The 21,799-nt window shown below is 37.8% G+C and overlaps 1 protein-coding gene across 2 annotated transcripts in view; it reads right to left on the reverse strand.

Annotated features, from left to right (window-relative positions):
* LOC306853892 (protein sidekick-1-like) overlaps window positions 1-21,799 on the reverse strand; it is a 367,593-nt gene that overhangs the window by 75,197 nt on the left and 270,597 nt on the right. For both annotated transcript variants that reach the window (XM_079391575.1, XM_079391574.1), the window contains exons 14-22: window positions 21,136-21,272; window positions 18,530-18,677; window positions 14,373-14,513; window positions 11,980-12,161; window positions 8,760-8,875; window positions 8,477-8,672; window positions 4,038-4,136; window positions 2,283-2,474; window positions 1,501-1,622 (exon numbers count right to left, since the gene is read on the reverse strand). In XM_079391575.1, coding sequence (XP_079247701.1) covers window positions 1,501-1,622; window positions 2,283-2,474; window positions 4,038-4,136; window positions 8,477-8,672; window positions 8,760-8,875; window positions 11,980-12,161; window positions 14,373-14,513; window positions 18,530-18,677; window positions 21,136-21,272 — 1,333 coding nt within the window. The remainder of the gene's footprint in view (window positions 1-1,500; window positions 1,623-2,282; window positions 2,475-4,037; window positions 4,137-8,476; window positions 8,673-8,759; window positions 8,876-11,979; window positions 12,162-14,372; window positions 14,514-18,529; window positions 18,678-21,135; window positions 21,273-21,799) is intronic.

Consider the following 21,799-nt stretch of genomic DNA (forward strand, 5'->3'; position numbering starts at 1 on the left):
GCTCTCAATACGTCTCTGAGCCGTGGAGGGCAATCACAACTGGAACTTGCTGTTATTCAGGTTGAAATGGAAGTGCTGAGTGGAAGTGTATCGAGTATGTGTGATAAGTCTGTATGCTGGCTGCTTTTAAAGCCTTGTGATGGCAGCTGGATGTAGGTTTTGTAGGTGCTTAAACTACCAAATGAGCACGGTGTAACCTAAAGTATACTAAACTGATGAGTAGACTGGCTGAATCAAACTGAGATTATGAGTTAACATGTTCCATATTCATTTATTCCTTATTTATTGTAAGACATAAACTAACAACCAAAAATATTAATATACATTGACCGACAAATGTGACCCTGGACCACAAAACAAGTCGCTGGGGTATATTTGTAGCAATAGCCAAAAACACTGTATGGGTCAAAATGATCCATTTTTCTTTTATGCCAAAATTCATTAGGATATTAAGTAAAGATCATGTACCATGAAGATATTTAGTAAATTTCCTACCATAAATATATTAAAACTTAATTTTTGGTTAGTAATATGCTTTGCTAAGAACTTAATTTGGACAACTTTAAAGGGAATTTTCTCAGTATTTAGATTTTTTTCCACCCTCAGATTCCAGATTTCGGCCAAATGTCCAATCCTAACAAACCATACATCAATGGGAAGCTGATTTATTCAGCTTTCAGATGATGCATAAATCTCAATTTTGAAAAATTGACACATATGACTGGTTTTGTGGTCCAGGGTCAAAAATAAAAATAGCTTTTAATCCTCAAGAGCTTGATTAGTTTGTTATTCAGTCATTTAATTTTTTTGTGAGATACAATGCAGCAGCCATTTTTTTTAAAATATTTAAATAAAATAGTGCAGATATGTTTTGCTCCACTGTCCCACTTTAAATCCTTCAGAACTTGATTAGTTTGCTTGTGTATTTACTTATTTATCAATTACTTTTAATGAGACATGTCAATACATGTTATGTATTTTTAGTGGAACCGTGTTCATTGACCTACTATACAAATAAAAATATTGCAGATATTTTTTGCTCCACTGTCCCACTCTGAATCCTCAAGAACTCAGCTGTTTTATTTCATTTGTTTTGTTAAACAGGGCAAAAACCTTTGTGTGATGTACACTGACTGAATAATAAAAAATATTTTTTGCTCCCACTCTTAATACTCAAGAACTATTTAATTTATTTAATTAAATTTTATTTGAGACATTTCTTGCTGCACTGTTCCACCTTAAATCCTCCAGAACTCAACCGATTTATCCATCAAGCTGTCAAAATAACTGGCATGCACATTCCTAGGATTAGGAGACAAAGCCTACACAAATCATCATAAGTACTTCGCTCAACACTGCAGGGACGTTTCATTATCATGTAAAATGTTTTTATTTGCTAGTGAAGACTCATCAGGGAGCACTGTGAGGATGTACAGCTTCAGGCCAGCGTGTTGGTAGGCGGATAATGATCGGATAAAGAAGAACTGAAATATGACTCACCTGCCCCTCAACGATCCACTTGGAGATGGTCGTCTTCCCATCATCCCCTGCACGGAACTTCAGCGTAGCAGATCGTGAACTGATCTTGGAAATAACCAAATTTGATGGAGGCCCGGGAAGTTCTGCGTGAAACCGAAACGAAGCAAAAGTTAAGTCCCTTCTAAACAACATCCACACATCACAACAATCAATAACCACAAAACATCCACAAGCATGCCTTCTAAAGTCAATAACACTCAACATTTCGAAATCATGACTGGAATATTTTTAATAACACTGTGTAGATCCATGTTGCACGAGGGACTGAGTCAAAAAAAAAAAGAGATTTGCGAATCTTTTGAAGTGCAGAGATAAAAAGTCTAATTTGGTTCGAGAAACCTTTGATGAAATTACACTGTAATTAAATCAAATAACAGACGATAGTCTCACATCTGCCTGAAATCCCCACTGAGATGTGTAGACGTCTGTTTCCCTAATGTCTCACAATATGCAATTTATCAGCAGGCATTATGGGTTTGGCTTGGCATCCAGCCAGTTCTTTCAGCGAGCGAAAGCCTGCTTTAAAGCTGGTGCAAATGAATATTTCTCCTTCAGTGCCACATTTGATTTATGGCAGCACACGGGCACCAACTTTGCAGTTTCTGAGCAAAAATGACCAGCATAAAAGATCATCACTCTTTCTTATATTGCTTGTGTACAATAGTCATGCAGAAATAAGGAAGAGTAGCTCCTGTAATGCAGGTTTTATTTTTAATTGTGTATGTTTAAAAGCTACGACAGACCTGGTGGCACTCCAGATGAAATGGTGGAGGAAGTTACAGTTCCTACGCCCGCCTCCGTCATAGCGGCCACTTCTAGTGTGTACGTAGTGAGGGACGTCAGACCGGTGACTTTGTAGTCCAATGTGGAGTTGGTCAAAGTACGTGCCACTCGTGATTGGTTCTTCCCTTGAACTTCCCAGGACACCAGGTAACCTGCAAAACACCATCACATTCATTAAAACTTGAAAAGTCATTTGAGTTTTACACACTTTACAGCTCAAAACCCACGGGAATGGGTCAATTTGGGGTGTCTCGTCCAAGTCTAACCTGGGATGACAACTCGCCAGAGCAGGAGGAATTGTTATGAGGCCTTGAACTTGAAATAAACAATCTCTCTTTAACAAACAAGGTGGGTGAAATGGGGAACTGCTGTAGTGAGTTGTCTAGACCCAGGGCTCTGCCCCCTAACTCGAATCTAACTGAGACTAATAGCCAGCAGAGATCCTATATAATTTGCTATTTATTGGGAGTATTTTCTCCCAGAGTCAGCACTGTTTCCAATCGCTGAATGTCCTTTTCCATTGAGGCGCTCATAAATCAAGCTTTGCGCTGGGAGAGCTCGCTGGAGAACAGGCATAGGCAACATTCAAAGAGCAACAATGCTGTGTACATTGATATAGACAGGAGCTATTTAGTCTAATGTATGTCTGATCTCATTCGTCTCCAAACTCTCAATCTACATCCAGCGCCGTTCCGCAACTCACTTGGCTTAATCTATGTCCAGTATCAATCTACTGCTGCCTCGTTAGTCCACATCTAATTCTTTCTCTGCATTATTCAGATGTCATGAGTGACTCTCATGAAAATATGTTGTTCTGGTCATATTTCAAGTCAAAACAAAGAAATAAAAAAGAAAATAAATTATATTTTGCATACATAAAATAAACCCATGTATTTTTAAGACTTAATTTTGACTTTAGTAATGTCTCCTCATTGCCATCCTTTTTTATCTAATTTTCATAATTTTCATAGTTTCGTGAGATTCACGCTCATGTTCTTGTCTTATGCTGGAATGTCAACTCATGCTTACAGATCTTTTGATCACGGTTAACATTTCTTTTATTTTGATCTGTTTGCGTTTTCCATTTCTGGCCGTAATGATTCCAGCACAATATGGATAAATAGCACTCTTGGAATACTAAAACACACGCATCCGCGCCCACACACAGAGTCACACAGAAAGACAGCCACACACACACACACACACACACACACACACACACACACACACACACACACACACAAAAGCATCCTTTACAGCTGTGCAACAGGGAGCGAAAATTGTTTCTGCCAACTGAACGCAAACAACGATGCCATAATTGCCTTTGTGCAAAAACTCAATGAAGTGTTAAATAGAAGTGTATCCATTAATAAAGCTATACGAACACCCAAGAGTTGCCAAATGAAAATGGAGCTCCTTTCCAGGCTCACCTGCTCTGTCTAATGCAACGTTCAGCTATATTTAAACAGAGGGGGGCAGATTAGATTTCATTTCAAGTTCAAGTTTAAGTCATTTAACAGCAAAGACAAATTTAATGAACAATTCATCATTTCCAAAACTGAGTTTTGCAAATACTGGTGCAAATAAACTCATTCAGATTTATTGCTGCAAAATTTAAGTGTTTTCCTTTATTATTGTGACATGTCTGCTCATAATTTCCAGTTTTTCTACAGAATCATATCAATGAAAGCAGCATAAAGGTCAAAAACACTCACCAGTAATGATGCCGTTCTTGTCCACGGGTTCCTCCCAGCTCACTCTTAGAGACGTGTCCAAAATCTCTGTAAAGCTCAAGCGACCAACAGGGCCTGGAACTAAACACAAAGTCATTTCCTGGTTGCATACTTCCTTGTGTTTCTATTGTACCTAATTGGGCTGATTACAGACTAATCCAAACTCTTCTTATGAAACATGTGAAATAAAGCATTATTTATTCCCTTTACACTAGAAGTCCCAGAGAGCAGCCATTTGGCTTTTCTACCTATAAAACCCGCAGGACAGCCGATGGGCTGGAAGGCTTTAGGCTAATATCCTTAATCAGCTGTGAACAGTTGCTTTTGTTATGTAAACAATGTGGGGCCATGCTGAGCCACTTCAAGGAAACTTGTGTTTCACAGCCATCTTAGGGAGAAATCAACACACATGTTTTTTTTCCCTTTGTTGCTGAGATTTATTGATAAAAACAGTACAAAATAAAATAAAAAAGAAACCAACCATTTGTACACATATTTACAAATAATATTAAAAAGTGAGTGAGTACATTCCAGCAATCACTCACAATCCTGGCACTGCCATGGTATCTCCCGTCTGCATTTACCACATGTGTATCTGTAGCAGTGAACACATCGCACAGTGGCATGATTGTTCTTGCATTGGTGTTTGACCTGACACATGGCTCTTTTTCCAGGGCTAGGTGTGGAGGGTTGTGTCCGAAGCAATTGTTCATTTCTTGCCTTCTTCGCACACATATGAGAGTTAGCCAACTCTCTTGCAAGCTCCACCAGGAAGTCCACCCGTCTTTCCTGCCTTCCGGTGCATGCTTGATACAGCACATGTGCATTCAGTGCCTTGTCAATCATGTTATAGAACACGGCAACTGGCCAGCGCCGTGTCCCTGTGCGGACAGTGTACTCCCGCACCATCTGGTCCATCACATCCACGCCGCACTTTGTGGTGTTGTAAAGGGTGACAGTGTTTGGCTTCCTTTTGGTGGTATTATCAGTCTGAATCACGCTGTGCATGCTGCTAAGAATGTAGACGGTCTTCTTCCGTTTGGGCGCATACGCCGTCAGCGTAGCAGCAGTGGTTGAAAACACCTAATAAATAAGATAAATTGTTATTTTCATAGCACTTTTACACACAATGACACAATGACACTTGGCGGTGTTGATTCTAAAAATTAGAAACACATAAACATAGAACCACAAAAGACCTGCAACATACCTGAGTGGTGAATTTGCGATCTGTGTGTCTAGCGGATTGAGGGATTTCCCGGCGAATCTTGTTGACTGTGCCGAGGATGGTGGTTTTCCGGCTAAGAAGTTTATGCGCAAGTGACAGCGATGTGAAGAAATTGTCCGTGGTAACATTTCTGCCCTTGTCTAGGAATGGTTCCATCAGCCTCATCACTACATTTTCAGACAGTCTCTCTCCACTGGGACGACTAGGGTCCTTGCCAAGACATGGGAGGACATTACAAATGTACTTGGATTTTAGGTCGCAAGCCACCCAAAACTTGATCCCAAACTTGTCAGGTTTAGTTGCAATATACTGCAGGAAACAGCAGCGAGTCTTTGACGGGAAAAGCTGTTCATCAACGGTGATATGTAGACCAGGGTTGTAGGACGTGATGCAATTGGTGACAAATGATCCCCACACACTGGAAATTGCAGCAAACTTATCAGTGAGTCTTCTCTGCATTTTCTTTTCTTGGAGAGGAGGTTCGTACACCACAGAATTCTTGAGTTGAAATCAAGTTCTCTGCTTTTAGCAGCCCTCCCTCCCCCACACATACAAACAAGCCACCAGCAACCATTCACACACACACCCCCAACCCCCCTGCAGATTGCTCAGGTAATGACCACATTTACACATGAATTGATGCTAATGATAGCCAAAAGACTAGCCAGTTAGCATCCACTTGGCTAAAGGAGGGTTACAAATCTCTGGGACTTCTAGTGTTTATAATGAACCACAACAAAGATCTCAATGATATCAAAACCTGACACATACACAAACGTTGTTGCTTTTTCTGTTCATTATTTTTCTCACTAACATTCTTCCTAAAGTACCACAACTAATTTCTCACTTGTAGTATCACAGATGCCTAAAGACACCGATATAATTACATCGGCTTGACCCACAGAGCAGTATTTGTACTTAAGTCTGAACAATACTTTAATTAATGTGACTTTTATAAGACAATTTGTAATTTGGTATTTTATCACCCCCAAACTACCCCAAAGAGCAAGAACACTGTGTCATGATGCTGGTGTAAAGGCCAAAAGCTGTCAGTAAGCTATACATATTTCCTGCTAACTTTTTTTTTTGTGGTTTGGCTTTCTCAGTAATTAAAATAAACATTTTGTTCAACTTAACTATCTTTGAAGCCTCCATTAAAACGTGGATTAAAAGTTCAAGCAACAGGTGTTTCATTGATTTTGCAATAACTGTAAATATTCATGACTGTGGTAAATTCCATGATGTGTTTATTAAAATCACACACACACACACACACACACACACACACATTGGGTTTCCATTGTTTTTTTTTTTACTGTGCAAAACTGTATTTTCTATCCCCCTTACCTTAACCCTACGCCTAAACCTACCCCTTACAGCAAGCAAGCAAACAAACAAACAAACAAACAAAAAACACCATAAAGTTAAGAAAGTTTTTAACACATTTGGTTTACTGGGACACAGGAGGTGTCATCATAAACCATGTTTACATTGTAGTTCCCATAGTATTATAAAAATTTGTGTCCTATATATACTATAAATATAATTATAGCAATGTTTTTGTCAGTGCATTTTGTGTCAAACAGCACAGGTTATTTGGTAATTTCTCTGTAAAACAGCATCTGTCATAAAGGCACATCCGGAATTACTCATGAAGAACAAGACTAATTTTGGGTAAATAATTTCTAAATCTAATTTTCCGTAATTGTTCTTTTGAATTAATTGATTTGATTTGCACATTTGTTCTGCTTGTTTTTCATAAATAAAAGTCATTATGATTTTTTCCCACATTTTTAATTGTGCTTTGTGACAGACAAAACAATTTGTATAAATCTAATCAATTGGATTCTGAGCACGAATTGTATAAAATAATATGATTCAGTGAGAGACAGAAACACAACCTAATGACCTGGACTATGGACAGACAGACTAAAGGGGGTCGCACACCGAACGAGAAGCGCAGCGCCGCGCAGCGCCGCGTCTAGGACAACTCGAGGTATCGCACACCAGACGCGTACATTCTATAATTCGAAACATGTTCTGAGCTGCAAGATGGGTGAGTTTTAACGTCATTTGTTATTATTATTATTATTATTATTTTAAACATATTATTTTAATTGATAATAGCTGAGTTTTCAACGTTCATCAATGAAAAGTATCTGTGTTATGAAAATCTGTTATTCTTTTGTTGTATCTGTTGACTAGGCAATTTCAACATTTCTTATGCTGTAGCTACTAATATGATTTTTTTTCTCAATAAAAACAAAGATGATACATTTTTGTGTGTAAGGTATGCTTATTTCTTTGTTAACTTCAATTATAATCATATTCCTGTTGAGGTAACGTTAGGTTGTCATAATTCAACACGATTGTTTACTTAAAATAACAATTGTCAGTTTGTGGTCAACATTATTGTTATTTTTAAGGACATTATGAAGTTAAGACAATGTCTGTACTGTACGTTATTTTATGATTGTACTGTACAACTACATGCAGTTGTTGCTAGACTGTCACTGAACATTTTACCTCAGATCGTAAATTAAACATTCTTACCTGAAAACCCGATGACATCGGCAATCTTCCTCCACGCTGATGACTTCCTTATGTTGTCTTTGAAGAATCTGTGGTTTGTGGCATATAATTCTGGGTATTTCCCTACTTCGTTGATTAGTTTTTCGTCGTCCATTGCGGTCCGCTACTCCGCTATTTAAATGACCTGAAGTGTGTTGTAACGGTTGTGTCCTGATAAATCCAGTAGGTGGCAGCCGACGACAGTGAATGTAATATTTTGCGTATATAAAAATGTCTCAAGAGAAATATAAAAGATTAAAAGGATTACGTTTATTATACATTTAATTAATGTTTTCATTTTATTCAAGCTGTAAAACTAATGTAAGCTGTACAGTATTTAGCAGCAGTGGTATCTTGGTATAGGCTAATGTATTAACAACGATTTGAGACAAATATGATGTTATTTAATATAAAACAATGCAGATGGCGCGCTGTGGCGCGGCAGGAATTTGAACAGTGTCCTGAGTCGTTGCTGGGCGCCGCGGACAGACGCCGAATGACGCCGCCGGTGTGCGTACACACATAGAAAACAATGTGTTCGAATTTTAAAGACATGGCGCGACGCGACGCGGCGCTGCGCTTCTCGTTCGGTGTGCGACCCCCTTAACAGTCTATTACTTACTGTCCTCGTGAGTCTGCACCAGTTTGGGGACACTGCGTGGTCCATTCCCTGGTGTGGTGAAACACAGCACTGACGTCAAGTACCAGGTGAACTTTTTTAGGCTGCTGATGTAACCGAGGTGGCGTGTCCCATGATAATCAGGGGTGATGGTTATGACGATAACATCCTCTGGAGATCGTTCAGGCCACGCCATCAGCTGAGGTACAGACCAACAAAAAACATATAATATTTTCTTGATAGGACAGGGACTCAATGGTAATCAGTAGAGGAAAACTGAGTTTACCTTGTAACCTTGATTAATGCCATTGATGAACTGTTGAGGTGGTGGATTCCAGGTAAATTCAATTGTGGTTGAGTTCACTGCCTTGACCTCCACACCCTGAGGGGGCGCTGTAGGAACTAGAGGCAAGTACATACTGTATGTTAGACTCCTATAACAAGCTAATGCAGGGGAGCCCAAACCTGATTCTGGAGGGCTACTATCCATCAAAGTTTAGCTCCAACCCTGATCAAACACATTTGAAACCAGCTAATAAAGGTCTTCAGGATCGCTAGAAGCCTCCAGGCAGGTGTGTTAGAGCTAAAGTTTTCATGAAAGTGGCCTTTCAGGAGCAGGACTGGACACCCATGGTACTGTCGTGAACGTTTGTCAAAGACAGACCTGGCAGAGAAGAAATTGTTGAATAAAGTTTTTTTTCTTTGCGCACAAAAAATATTCCCGTAGCTTCCTAAAATTACGGTTGAACCACTGATGTCACATGGACTATTTTAACAATGTCCTTACTACCTTTCTGGGCCTTAAACGTGGTAGTTGTTTTCTGTTTATTAGATTTCATCAAAATATCTTAATTTGTGTTCCGAATATGAACAAAGCTCTTACTGGTTTGGAATGACATGAGGACTAAGTAACTAATAACAGATTTTTCCCCCCCCCCTTTTTTGGGTAAACTATCCCTTTAAGTTGCTACTGATTAGTAAGAATTAATAAATCAGCATGTTAATGAACCTGAATGGCTTAATCCATTTTCTTGTTCTTGGTGAAAGCATTCAAATGAAACTTCTGAAAAAAGGGCTGAGAAAAGAAAAAAATCCAGCTTGAAAAAAGTCCTGCTCTGCCTTCAATAAAGGATAAAGCTGGTAATGTCTTAGTTCAAGTGACTAATTTCTAATGACTACCTGCATCTCTGACGTAATGGAAAGCTTTCAGCAAACAAAGCCTTAAAATTGACAGGCTGTGGGACACAGCTGATGGCCATGCTGGACTGAATGTACATGGCTTCCACCTACATACTGAGTTCACCATCTCTGAGTTAAACAGCACTCAAGAAAACTGAACACTGCTGAATGCACAAGACAAACAGGAGCACATTTGACAAGCTACATTCACACTGCAGCTGAATGCATCCCAAATCTGATTCTCCCTCCAAATGTGACACATGCACATCTATTTTCGGATGACAGTGTGAACTGCAATAATCACAATGAATCTAACATTTTCAAATCTACCGAGGGACACTTTATCTGTGAAGATCTGATTAATTGCAGAGAACACAAGCTGTCAATTATTTTTTTCACCAAAAACATAAAATATGCATTAATGTACATGAAATGATAGTGAAAAGTGACAACAGATGTTAAAAAGTTGAGTGCTAATGCATAAATGTAATTTTCTGAAAGTAGCACGCTGTAGCATGGACACAATAAATGAAAGAAAAAAGATATTCACATTCTATTATACATCCAGTATACCCTTCTAAAAGGCTGAAGAGAGAGAGGAGGCAGCCGAATAAAAAAAACAGGTCTTATATGAGCCAAAACACAACAAAACAATATCACAACAGAGTCCTGATTCCTGATTGTTTGTCATACTTTTTTTTGTTGTTTGTTTGTATGGACACCTTTGTTGATGTATAACACAATTGAAAAGCACGCATTTGTATGAAACACACAAAACAGAATTTCTGGCTTTCAAAGATTTTCTGTGGAACTGGTTGTGTATATTCATAAAACCCCTGGTAGAAAAATTCATACAAAAAGCATATTCATGAAAGCCTGGTGAGAGAGTTGTGTTTTTTTTTTGTCTGTGGCTGATCTTTTCAGGTTGCCTATCAAGCTTTGACTTATTTTGAATCAAAAGACTATCTTTCAAAAGTCTGCCAATTATAGCCCTCTCTTAAAGCGGTGTAAACACATTCATTATGCAGTGGCATCTCTGCTCTTCAGAGGCACTGTTCCCAACCTCAAGTTCCTCACTGGATAAAACATAATCCCTGCTGTTGTTTATAAACCTGTCAATCCATTTTTAGTAATTAATGAAGTTTTTTAAGCAAATGAAGGTAATTTAGTAGTAAATAACTTTATTGTTGCAGACATAATTTATTATACACTGCCATTCAAACATTTAGTGTTGCTTTTGAAAACAGTCTTTATGCTCACCATAGATTTAATTGATCAAAATACAGCAATATTTTGAAATATTCCAATATATTTCATATATACAGAATATATTTTAAAATTGTAACTTATTCCTGTGATGGTAAAGCTGAATTTTCAGCATCATTACTCCAGTCTTCAGTGTCACATGATCCTTCAGAAATCATTCTGATTTGCTGCTTAAGAAACATTTCTTATTATCATCAATGTTGAATTAAGTTTGATATTTTTTTTTATAATTTTTGTTGAATAGAAAGTCCAAAAGAACAGAACAAAGAACCACTTTTGATCAATTTAATGTGTCCTTGCTGAATAAAAGTATTCATTTCTTAAAATAAATAAATAAATTAAATCTTACAGACCCCAAACTTTAAATTCTGTGGTAGCATATGGGTGAGGAGACATGAATAAATATGATAAATTTATAAATGTTTTATGCTAATAACTAATTGTTCAAAATGACTATGTTCAAACTGACAGCCCCAATTTGCATTCATTCAAAGAACTGCAAGAAGTTAATATAACATTGTCTCTCTCTCTTAGGATCTGTGATGTCGTCAAGGTTGCTAATTGTGAGCGTGTTCAGAGCTGCATCAATACCATTCAACTGCTTGACAGACTCTGTTTATATTATGTCTATTTAAAATAATTAGACAGATGAAGCCTCTCAAAGCAGAGTGGATACGTTTGCCACTCCCCAGATAATCATCCAAAATGTTCAAATGAGAAGACTCTGAATTTCCCGAGATGGATTCTTCTCATCTGAAGAGAAAAGTGGCCTCGTACATAATTGACATAATTGTTTTGATGAGGATTAGCATGGAAGTTAGCTGTCTGACAAGAGGGCTCTAAAATAAATGTGGCGTCTACGTGGAGGCTCAGTGTTGACCTCAGCGTGGCATGTAAACAAGTACTGCATCAACCGGTTCAAACCAGCACGCTTCCTAACTCCGCTGATGAAAAGGAATAAATGCAAACACAGAGGCTGATAGAAGCAGCAACTGTTAGGTAACAAAAAAGCAAACAAAAAAAAAAAAACCTGAGAGTGTGACAGAGAAACAAGGTCTCACCTCCCTGCAGCGTGTACTCAGTGACAGGCTGACTGAAGACGCCCAGGCCTGCCCCAGTGTACGCGGCCACCTGAATCTCATACTGGGTCCAGATGATGAGCTCTGTGATCAGGCAGTAGTTGATCTCAGGGCTGGTGATGTTCTTCTGCTGGTACTCCCCAGGGAGCCCGGCAAGCCGATACCTGCATCAGAGTAATCGATGGCTAAACAGTGAACGACAACAATTTTCTTCCAGGTCACCGTACCGTTAGAAGTCATCCCACTGGCTGTATAATTATTAGGCACACGCTGGCTCTCTTCCAGGGAAGAAACTGTGTTAAATACACTGATGGGGGAATGTTATTAAAAACAGCATAAATATTCACTACGCATCTGCTGAGGAGGATAAGAGTGGTCAAACACTGCTAATGAAATGCATTCAAGCTCTTGCTACGTAAGAGAAACGGGTGTCATTTAATTGGTTGATCTTCTCTGTTGGGAGTAAAATAACTATAATAAATCTAAATACGATCTTGACTGGATACCATGAATGATCTTTCAGAAATCATTCCAATATGCTGATTTGAATACTTTTATTCAGCAAGGACACAGAAGTTGTAAAATGCCACAAAAGATTTATATTTCAAATAAAAATGATGTTCTTTTGGACTTTCTATTCATCATAGAATATTAGAAATATTAAACTTATTTCAACATTGATAATAATAGGCTAAGAAATGTTTCTTGAGCAGCAAATCAACATATTAGAATGATTTCTGAAGGATCATGTGACTCTGAAGACTTAGATCAGTATCTTTTGATACTACTTTTGATAGGTTGTTCGTATAAAGGCCCATGCAAACAGAATTGACAAAAAACTAGCGAGAATGAAAGCCGACTGTGGTGTCACCTCACGTCGCCTTTGTCTGGACCAAAGAGTTGTGCTTGAGTACAGCTCAGTGACTACAGTCAATGCTAAATGCATCTACGTTCTGCACCTGTGTGAGAAGAAACATCTAACAGCAACAACCAGCAGGTAACGGTAATCTATATTCGTCATTCAAAAAGGCAAACTGGAAGAGTTGGGACTGCAGATATACTGTTAACAGCCTCTTAAGCCTTGTCATGTACTTGCTGCTGGGTGATTTAACATGCTCAATCAGCCAAAATTCTGTGTGGAATAAACTGCAAAAAGGTCTAGGCTGACATTAACCAGTGGTCAGCTTGATGTTTCATGGCCTTAACAATGTATAGTTAAAGACACATTCACAACAGAACTGCTTTTTAAAGTAAATTATATTTGAATAATTATTATTATGTACGATTTTTTAAATTTGACCAAAACTAGTGTGGAGTGTCATGGTGGCCAAAACCTTTAATACAGTCTGACTAGATTCACTATCACACAGACATGTCAAACACTCCTTTTAAATCAGTTTGCTTATAAATGTGCTTGGCTACAACTGTATTAAAACAGCAGTGAAAGTGACAACACTAAGGTCAACTCCATTATCTAGATGGGATGACAAATGAAATCAAAACGGACACTGCTGGCCTCAAAATATTTTAATCAAAAGTGACTGCCAAATGAATAAACATGTATTTAAAATACTGTTTTTTGTGCCATTAGTGGTACAAAATGGAATTGAACAATTATGGTAACACTTTACAATAAGGCTCCATTTGTTAACTACAATAATTAACATTAACAATTAAAAATTATTCTAAATCATTTATTGTTCTTGGTTAATGTTCATCGCAACACTAACAAATACATTATTAAAACAAAAAGTTTTATCTGTAAATATTATTTAATGCAATTGAGCTAACAAGAACCAACAATTAACATTGTATTTTTTATTAACCAAGATTAATAAATAATGTATTGCTCATTGAAAGTTAATGTATTAAAGTAATAGTTCACCCAAAAATGAACATTTTGTCATCATTTGCTCACTTCTTTTGTGTTCAACATAAGAAAGAAACGTATACAGGTTTGGAACGACATGAGGGTGAGTAAATGATGACAACATTTACCTTTTTGGATGAAGTATTCCTTTAACTAAGTTTAAGCAACCTTACTGTAGAGTGTAACCAACATTTTTTTTTCAAATCCAATTCCTAAATAATTTAATTGGTCACAGAAACAGATGGTCCCACCTCAAACCCATGCTACTGGTTGAGCAGGTGCTGCTTTATTGGATAGTTCAAACAAATGACATATTTCAGGGAAATAAACATGCCACCTATAAAAATTGCAGAAAAACATAAAAACAGTCTAAAATTACCATTCAGTGGAAAAAATGATTTGATAGAGAATCTTGGACTGAATCCACAGTATTGTACCAGGAATCATATTTCGGCACATTTCATCAGTCAAGTTCTGTCTGTGAAATGGTTCGTGCATGTCTCACCTGAGGACGTAGCCTCTCAAGACTCCATTGAGCTGAGGCTCCGGAGGTGGCTGCCACTGCACCATAATGGACTGGTTGGTTCTGCCGCTGGCTACGATGTTCTTGGGTGGAGCGCTCGGTGGTTCCTCTCGCAGCATCAATCTGAGAAGGCATAAGAGCACAGGTACACACTCAACGGAGCTTCAAAGTGTTCTTACATAACTGATTCATTGCTCCATTTTCTCTCGTGTGAATCGAGTTAGTCGTCTTGCTCTAGGGCGCAACAGTGTGAGCCACGTAAGTGTAACCCTCTGGTCACAAGTCCATTTCCCAACCTGATGCACTGTGTCACATCCGCCTACCCCATCAAAAGCGTTCATGCGCTTTCTTGGAAAAGTCTCTCTGTGCTTTAAGCACCACGATGCTTTGATTTTGAAGGTCGCTGCTTATGTAGCAACTGGCTTGGGTGCATTCACAGCCGTACAAGATTGCGTTCGTTGGCTCAGCACTTTCAAGCTAAGTGCTTCATAGGAATTTCAAGCTTTCGAATTACAAATAGACCAAGCATTTTTAAAGATAAGAGCACCTCATAGTTTGTTGTACGGTAGGCCACAGTAGTGCTGTGCATGTCTGCTGAAGGATTTGTTCCCAATGTCAGTGCTTTTTAAATTGGTGGTAAATACCTGTACTCTTTTCAAAGAAGGAACACACTAAACAGCACTATTTCTGTTCAATTCTAAGAGGAGAGAACATTTTTTCCATTTTTTGGAGCTTATATTTTATTTTTTTAAAGGGTCTCAATTCTCATTTGATGACTGAGACTTTGTTAGATTTTAAAAATGCAGAGGCTCTGGGCAAACATCAAAGTACAAATGGACCTCAATACATTTCTCTTCGAAAAACTCTGAGACAAGAAGAAAGACATTGAAAGTCTTATTGTTGTCGATCAAACACATGCTTTCATAAAGACACTATACATTACTTTATTTAGGCGAGTCCTTTATTTAGGCTGGGGCTGCCATTTGCAAAATGGGGAAATGTTTTACAACATTTGTTTACAAAAGACCCTGTCGGTCCCTACTTACTAGATCTTACCACAACAGATTCATAATGAAATAGTAAACACTTTTTGAGGGAAATGCTAATGATTTTGTGGGCTCTGTGAACATTGCTAATGTCCAATATGTCATAATGGCCAGTCTCTAAAGACTAGTTTGCTAGCGTACATAAATGATAATCTGTGAGCAATACTCGGTTCATTCCACCTACAGAAAGCGCATTTTCTTAATTAACAAAGTTTAAAAATGAATCAGTGTTGAATGCTTAATAATGCTCATAGATTCATCCTGCCCTTTGCGTTTCATGCTAATGGACAATTAAATCTGCATTAAAGTTTAATAGGATCATTGGGTCCTTTTAGATTTATTGTTAGAGTCTTCTTAAACCTCTGACCACACTTTGTTATTTCTTCCCAGAAGTCTATTTCATAATTAATGCCCTCTATAACCAATATCATGGAGTTTTTCCAGTCAGTGCTCTGTAAATCTGCCTAATGATGGCCGTAAGGAAAGACTGCTCGCTCCTCGCTGAAACTCGCCTTTTTTTTTGTCATAGCCATGCAGTATTTACAAATTTGATTTATACACTTGCACTGTGCCACCAGCTATTAAACATCTGCTTCTGAACATAAACAACACAAGGAAAGTGCCTAATGCGTTTCACGAATGCAGTACACTTTGGTGTCCTATGACCTTTTAAGCATTAGAGGCATTATTTAGTTTATCTGAGAACTAGTAGATAAACCATTTTCTAACATAATATTAACCCAGCATGAAATAAGAATTCTTCATTGGCATTGATGATTCCATGAAGAGCCTTTAACAGGCATGGAAACTTTTCATTGCACAAAAGGTTCTTTATACTGGAAAAAGATTCTTTAGATTATTAAATGCATTGCATTTTGCCAAGCTCTGCCTCCAAAAAATGGAAGATAAATAGGACTTGGTGTGGGAAGGTTGTGTGTGTGTGATGGCTCATTATGAGAGAGCTGCACTTCTGCTTCTATGGGCTTGTCAGCTCTAGTCCTTCTGCTTAATAAGCCCAAAATGGACAGATGTCTGTCACAGCAAGGAGACATGCGTGCTAGAAAGGATTGATGCTGCCCTTCAAGCACCACTTTCTGTTTTAACTCTGTCCCTCAGGAAGCAGCTTTGCTCTAAAAGAGTGCATCTGTGAACTGTCAATAGCTGAGTCAATAGCCCTTTATATAAGGCTCATGATTTTGTAACTTTGCTTCCTGTTTTCTTAACGCACACCGTTTCTGAAATATGAAATGGTTTGAGTTAATCAGCAAGAGACTTCATCGAACTTCTCCGGTCTGCCTGACATCAACATGCAAAGGACACAGATGTGAAGCACAAACAACCAAAGCTCAGTTAATACAGGTACTTAACTGAAACATCTGTGAGCAATGAGCATTCCCTTCGAAACATCACATTTGCAGTGAGTTTCAATTTGAAAGTATAATTGGAAGCAACAGTATGCAGAGTTTTTTTTTGTTTTTACATAGTGAGTAGTAATGTATGCAGTCATGAAATCACATGCTCTCCTTCGAAAAATATAGATTCTAAATTGTTTACAATAAAATGAAAAAGACTGTAAAACCGCCAAATTAACTTCCTATATACAGTGAATATATACATTAAAAAGTAATTTTCTGTAATAATAAACATGCAAAAATATGTCTAAGTATCCATTTAGAAATAACAACTATATAATAAACACAGTACAGTATGTGTAATTTTCACCAATTTAAACAAGTTAAATATTATTAAAATATTTTTTGTTATTGAAAGTGGAATTTTTTACAATTTGGCTGCAATTTTTTTCTTGTAAATCAAACAGGACTTTTTTTTAATTAACCAGACATTCATGCAAAATCAAAAAAAAAAAAAAAGCAGCAACAACGAGCAGTCGTGACCACTACTTATGATGATATGATAACAAAATGTCAGGTTATGAATTGCTTTTAGCTTCTTGCACTTGAATATAATTAAACTTAACTTAAATGTGTAATGTGAGCACGTCTGAAACAGTTAAGCATTAATTGAGGTTAAACAAGAGTTAAGAACCTACAGCAGGTCTTTAAAGTTTAATGCGTTCTCTCATCAGATTGTGCTCCACATTAACCTTGATGACATTAATATTTTTTAAAGACAAACTAACAAATATTACATTTATAGAGTGGGCTCAAAAGTCAAACATTTCAATTTCAGTATTCACTTTGCCTGGAGAGGCATACAACACGAAAGCACTATTTTGGAAGAGCAGGTGCTGAGAAAAGCCAGATATCAGCGGTGGGAGAGAATAGATGTGAAGTCTGCAGAGAGCTGATATTACCGCTCTACGTACCCGACTGACTCACGCTGATTACACAGTTTCCTTTAAATCTGTTGCTCATTAACAGCTCTTTGCATTTACTATAACACTTTCATTATTCACACAAGAGTGTAAAGAAACATAAAAGAAATGTCTTTTTCTGCTGCAAAGGCAGATGCGTAGTTACCTTGATTGTTGCATTGAAACTGGAACGTTTTTTCAACTTTTTGTTGCTCTCACCCACCGGTTTACTGTAGCTTTCAGCTACTTCAGCATTGAGGAAGAGGTTTAAGCAGCTGTATATCTCTGAAAAACCATCCTCAACACTCAGTTAAATAAAAGTGATTAATTTTAATTAAAGTGAGACATTGCTGTTGCGGGCGAGAGACGACACCACCTTCTTTTCACCTGGAACAGATATAGCATGTTTTGCCACGTCGGGAGCAGATAAACCCCTGAGGAGCTGCTGGGAAAGAGGTGTCTGCTGCCTACAGCTGCAAGCCTGCGAAAGTGAGCTGCTAGGGGGTTTGATTAGAGCGAGAGGTGAGAGCAGAGGCCTGCTATTCATGACCTGAGAAAGAAAACCTACGGTGTTGTGATTTCAGTCGCAGCAGGACATACTGAGAACTGTGGGTGGAGGATCAGTGACAGAACACACATTTAAACAATGATGGGTGGCAGCAGTGTGATGGGACATAATAAGCCTGTTGCTGACCAAGCTTGAGTGTAAAAAACTGAATCTTGCAATGATGGGTGGACAACATGAGAATAAGCAGCTACTGACAAGCATGCCCTCCTACCTGTTGGTTTCGGTGCTGTACTGTCCCTTGCCCACCTGATTGACCGCGCAGACCCTGAACTGATACGAGCGGGCCGGAGTCAGGCCCTTCACCATGGCTCCAGTCACGGTGGGGTCCACATCAGGCAAGTACACTCTCCAGGGAGAATCTGGTATACAAAGAGGATCGGAACATTTCTAACTATTTAAAAATGACAAGGGACCTAATTAATTTATGTATCTATTATTACTATCTATCTATGTTTCTGAAGTCTCTTATGCTGAACAAAGCTGCATTTATTCGATCAAAAATACAGTACAAACAATATTGTGAAATATTATTAAAATTTAAAATAAATGTTGATGGTATTACTCTGGTCTTCAGTGTCACATGATCCTTCAGACATTATAAATGTCTTTACGATAACTTTTCATTAATTTAATGCATCCTTGCTGAATAAAATGTATTTATAAAAAAAAAAAAAAAAAAATTGTACTGACCTCGATTATGAGTGGTAATGTATCTCGTATTATATATATTTTTTTATACAAAAATTCTTTCTAATAGTTGAATCTGATTGGCTGAGAGGAGTGTGATATTCAAGTGATAACAGAGTATCACTCTGCTTGCAGCATTTCTTATCGCAAGTGTCATGGCGGACACCCAAATCCACTATAATTTTAAAATTAATACTGTTTTGTGTCATGGAATGTAGTTTTAAGAGTTTTTTAGGTGAGAATGTACTTGTTTAGACTTCAAATATGCTTCAAATTGTTAATAAAGATAATGTCTATTTGAGCTAAAGAATGAATGCTGTATCAGATGCAGGTAACCGCATTCACTCAGGCCATCTCTCTCTCATAGTACTCTACTCTACATAATACAGTGAGCTTTTAATACAGTAATACAATAAGCTTTCAATGAAGCAACTCAATGTTCCTTAATTGAGGCCTTCGTGCCGAATCACAGTCATGCCGATATATAGTCATATCGCATGGCTACTTGTGTGATATTGCTCATATATTTATTAGATATTATGCTTCATTTCTTCTCACCTATAACAATTAAGTCAATATTTATAAACCCCAAAAAACAGTCCCTTCACTGACCCTTAGAATTAAACAGGCCTTTACTCTATATGTAAATGAGTTCTTATGTGATAGGCTAATCAGTCTGCATGTGAAATGAATCAGACTTACAAAACGTTTTTTTCATGATAAAGGCCCCTTTAACTAAAGATCTGTTAAGTGTAATCATTTCTGGAAATGTTATTAATGAAAGTAATTATCCAGTGTTATCAAACCTTGTATTCTGTCTTCTAAAGACACATGGTGGCATATATAAAATTACACAATTTGCATACTCAAGCATAATCACATGATGCTTGTCAAGATATTTTTTTACACAAATTATTCATCCACTCATAATTACATAACATGCTTGAGTCTGGACTCCTCAAGGTTTTTCTCACTTTCTCTGAAAGGTGTTTCTAATGGGACATCCCGGCCATATTACACCCTGAACCAGTAATCTTCACCTCCACTCCAACACATTCCTCTCTGTCCTCTTCCAGCCCTGCAAGATCAATCTACTTGGGTGGGTTTTTTTCTTGGTTGTGTAATACCACAGGCTTTTACATCACTGGGCGACACTAGCTGAGATCAACTCACATATGTAGCATGCACTGTAGATACAGAGAGCAGCTGTGTGCTTGCTCTGGACTGCCTGAACATTCAGATGCATTATGGGTAGATGTGAATGAGGCTCTGGGATCACTTTAGCACTGCTATTACTGAGTGCGATTCAATTCAAAATTGTGCCACTGAGCAAATGGCTATACAGTGATCCCAAGAAGTATTTGGACATCTTATTCACTCTTAAAATTATTTGATTTCATAGCTATATCGCTTTTTCTGAGCCACTTTTGACTCAAATGTATTTTAATCAAGTGGTGTCAAGGTGATTTTTATTGGCTGTAAGGAGCTAAATTTAGAATAACACATTTGCATACTACTCATACTATTTCTGCCACTTAAGAGTGCATCAGTGGGGCTCTGTAAATAAAAAATCCCATTTATTTTCTCCACAGAAGAACTTATTTTTAACAACAATTTAAAATAAACCTCTAAAGACCGACTTATTTCGAGCAATGTGGTTGTTAATAAATGCTTTAATTTTTTAAACAATAGTGTTTAACAACAGAATTTCTGGTGGAAAAAAAAAATTACCCATCATTTTACAGAGAAATTGCCACCAAACAAAGAATTGAGAGAGGCAAATGATGGCAAAAGAACTCTTTAGCGTCCACCCACTTCTATGAAGCGCTGCGAATGACGTAATCGAGTTAGACTTCCATTGCATTGTGTGTAATGTATGCAGATTTTGCGGTAAATGGGTAAATAATGTATAGATAGATAGATAGATAGATAGATAGATAGATAGATAGATAGATAGATAGATAGATAGATAGATAGATAGATAGATAGATAGATAGATAGATAGATAGATAGATAGATAGATAAACCACTGTTTGAGAATCAGGATATGTTAAAAAAATGTAAAACCTAACAAACCTATTTTGTGAATAGTATATTCCTTTACAATAAATACCGCTTGGTTTATCTTACTGTTTTCTGAAAGCTCCACCACATAATGCAGCAGGGGGCTGTTTCCATCGAAGGGTCTCATCCAGGACAGATCCACGCTGCGGCTGTCATTGGCGTTCAGGCTGGCCTGTAGGTTTCGAGGCGAGTGTGGCAGCTCTCTGAGGACAGAAAACAGCAAATACTCAAAATAAGGGCTGTTTCACACTTCTCCCATAAGCGCTGCATTAACAAAGCTAGCATATAGGCTCTATACAGAAAGTGATGTAATTTTGTGGTTACTAAACGTACTAGTTACTAGATTTCTTGCCAGATGGAAATCAAACACAGAGTATTACAGAAGCGCTACAAGGTGTGCATTGTGGTTTGGGTCTGTTGATGATCATCTATGGGACTGTCTCTCCCAGTAGGCCTCCTTGGCCCATTTTCAGATCTTCTTACATATTCACAACTACTGCCAAGTCCTCCATGTTAAAAAAGACTCCGAATTCATCCGGAATCTCACAGCCAGTCGAAGGGAGGCATCCATTTGCGTTTGTCTTGAGTTTCTTCTTCACGCTTGCTTTTTTATTTTATCGATTACTTTATTAATCATTTCTGGGGAGGATAGGCTTCCTGTTGAGACCAGGCACTGAGCACCAACAGTTGCGCTTGGAAAGTTAGTTTTCTCCTCTAAATTAAACCCATG

The sequence above is a fragment of the Barbus barbus genome, assembly GCF_936440315.1.
Source record: "Barbus barbus genome assembly, chromosome: 3".
NCBI lineage: Eukaryota > Metazoa > Chordata > Actinopteri > Cypriniformes > Cyprinidae > Barbus > Barbus barbus.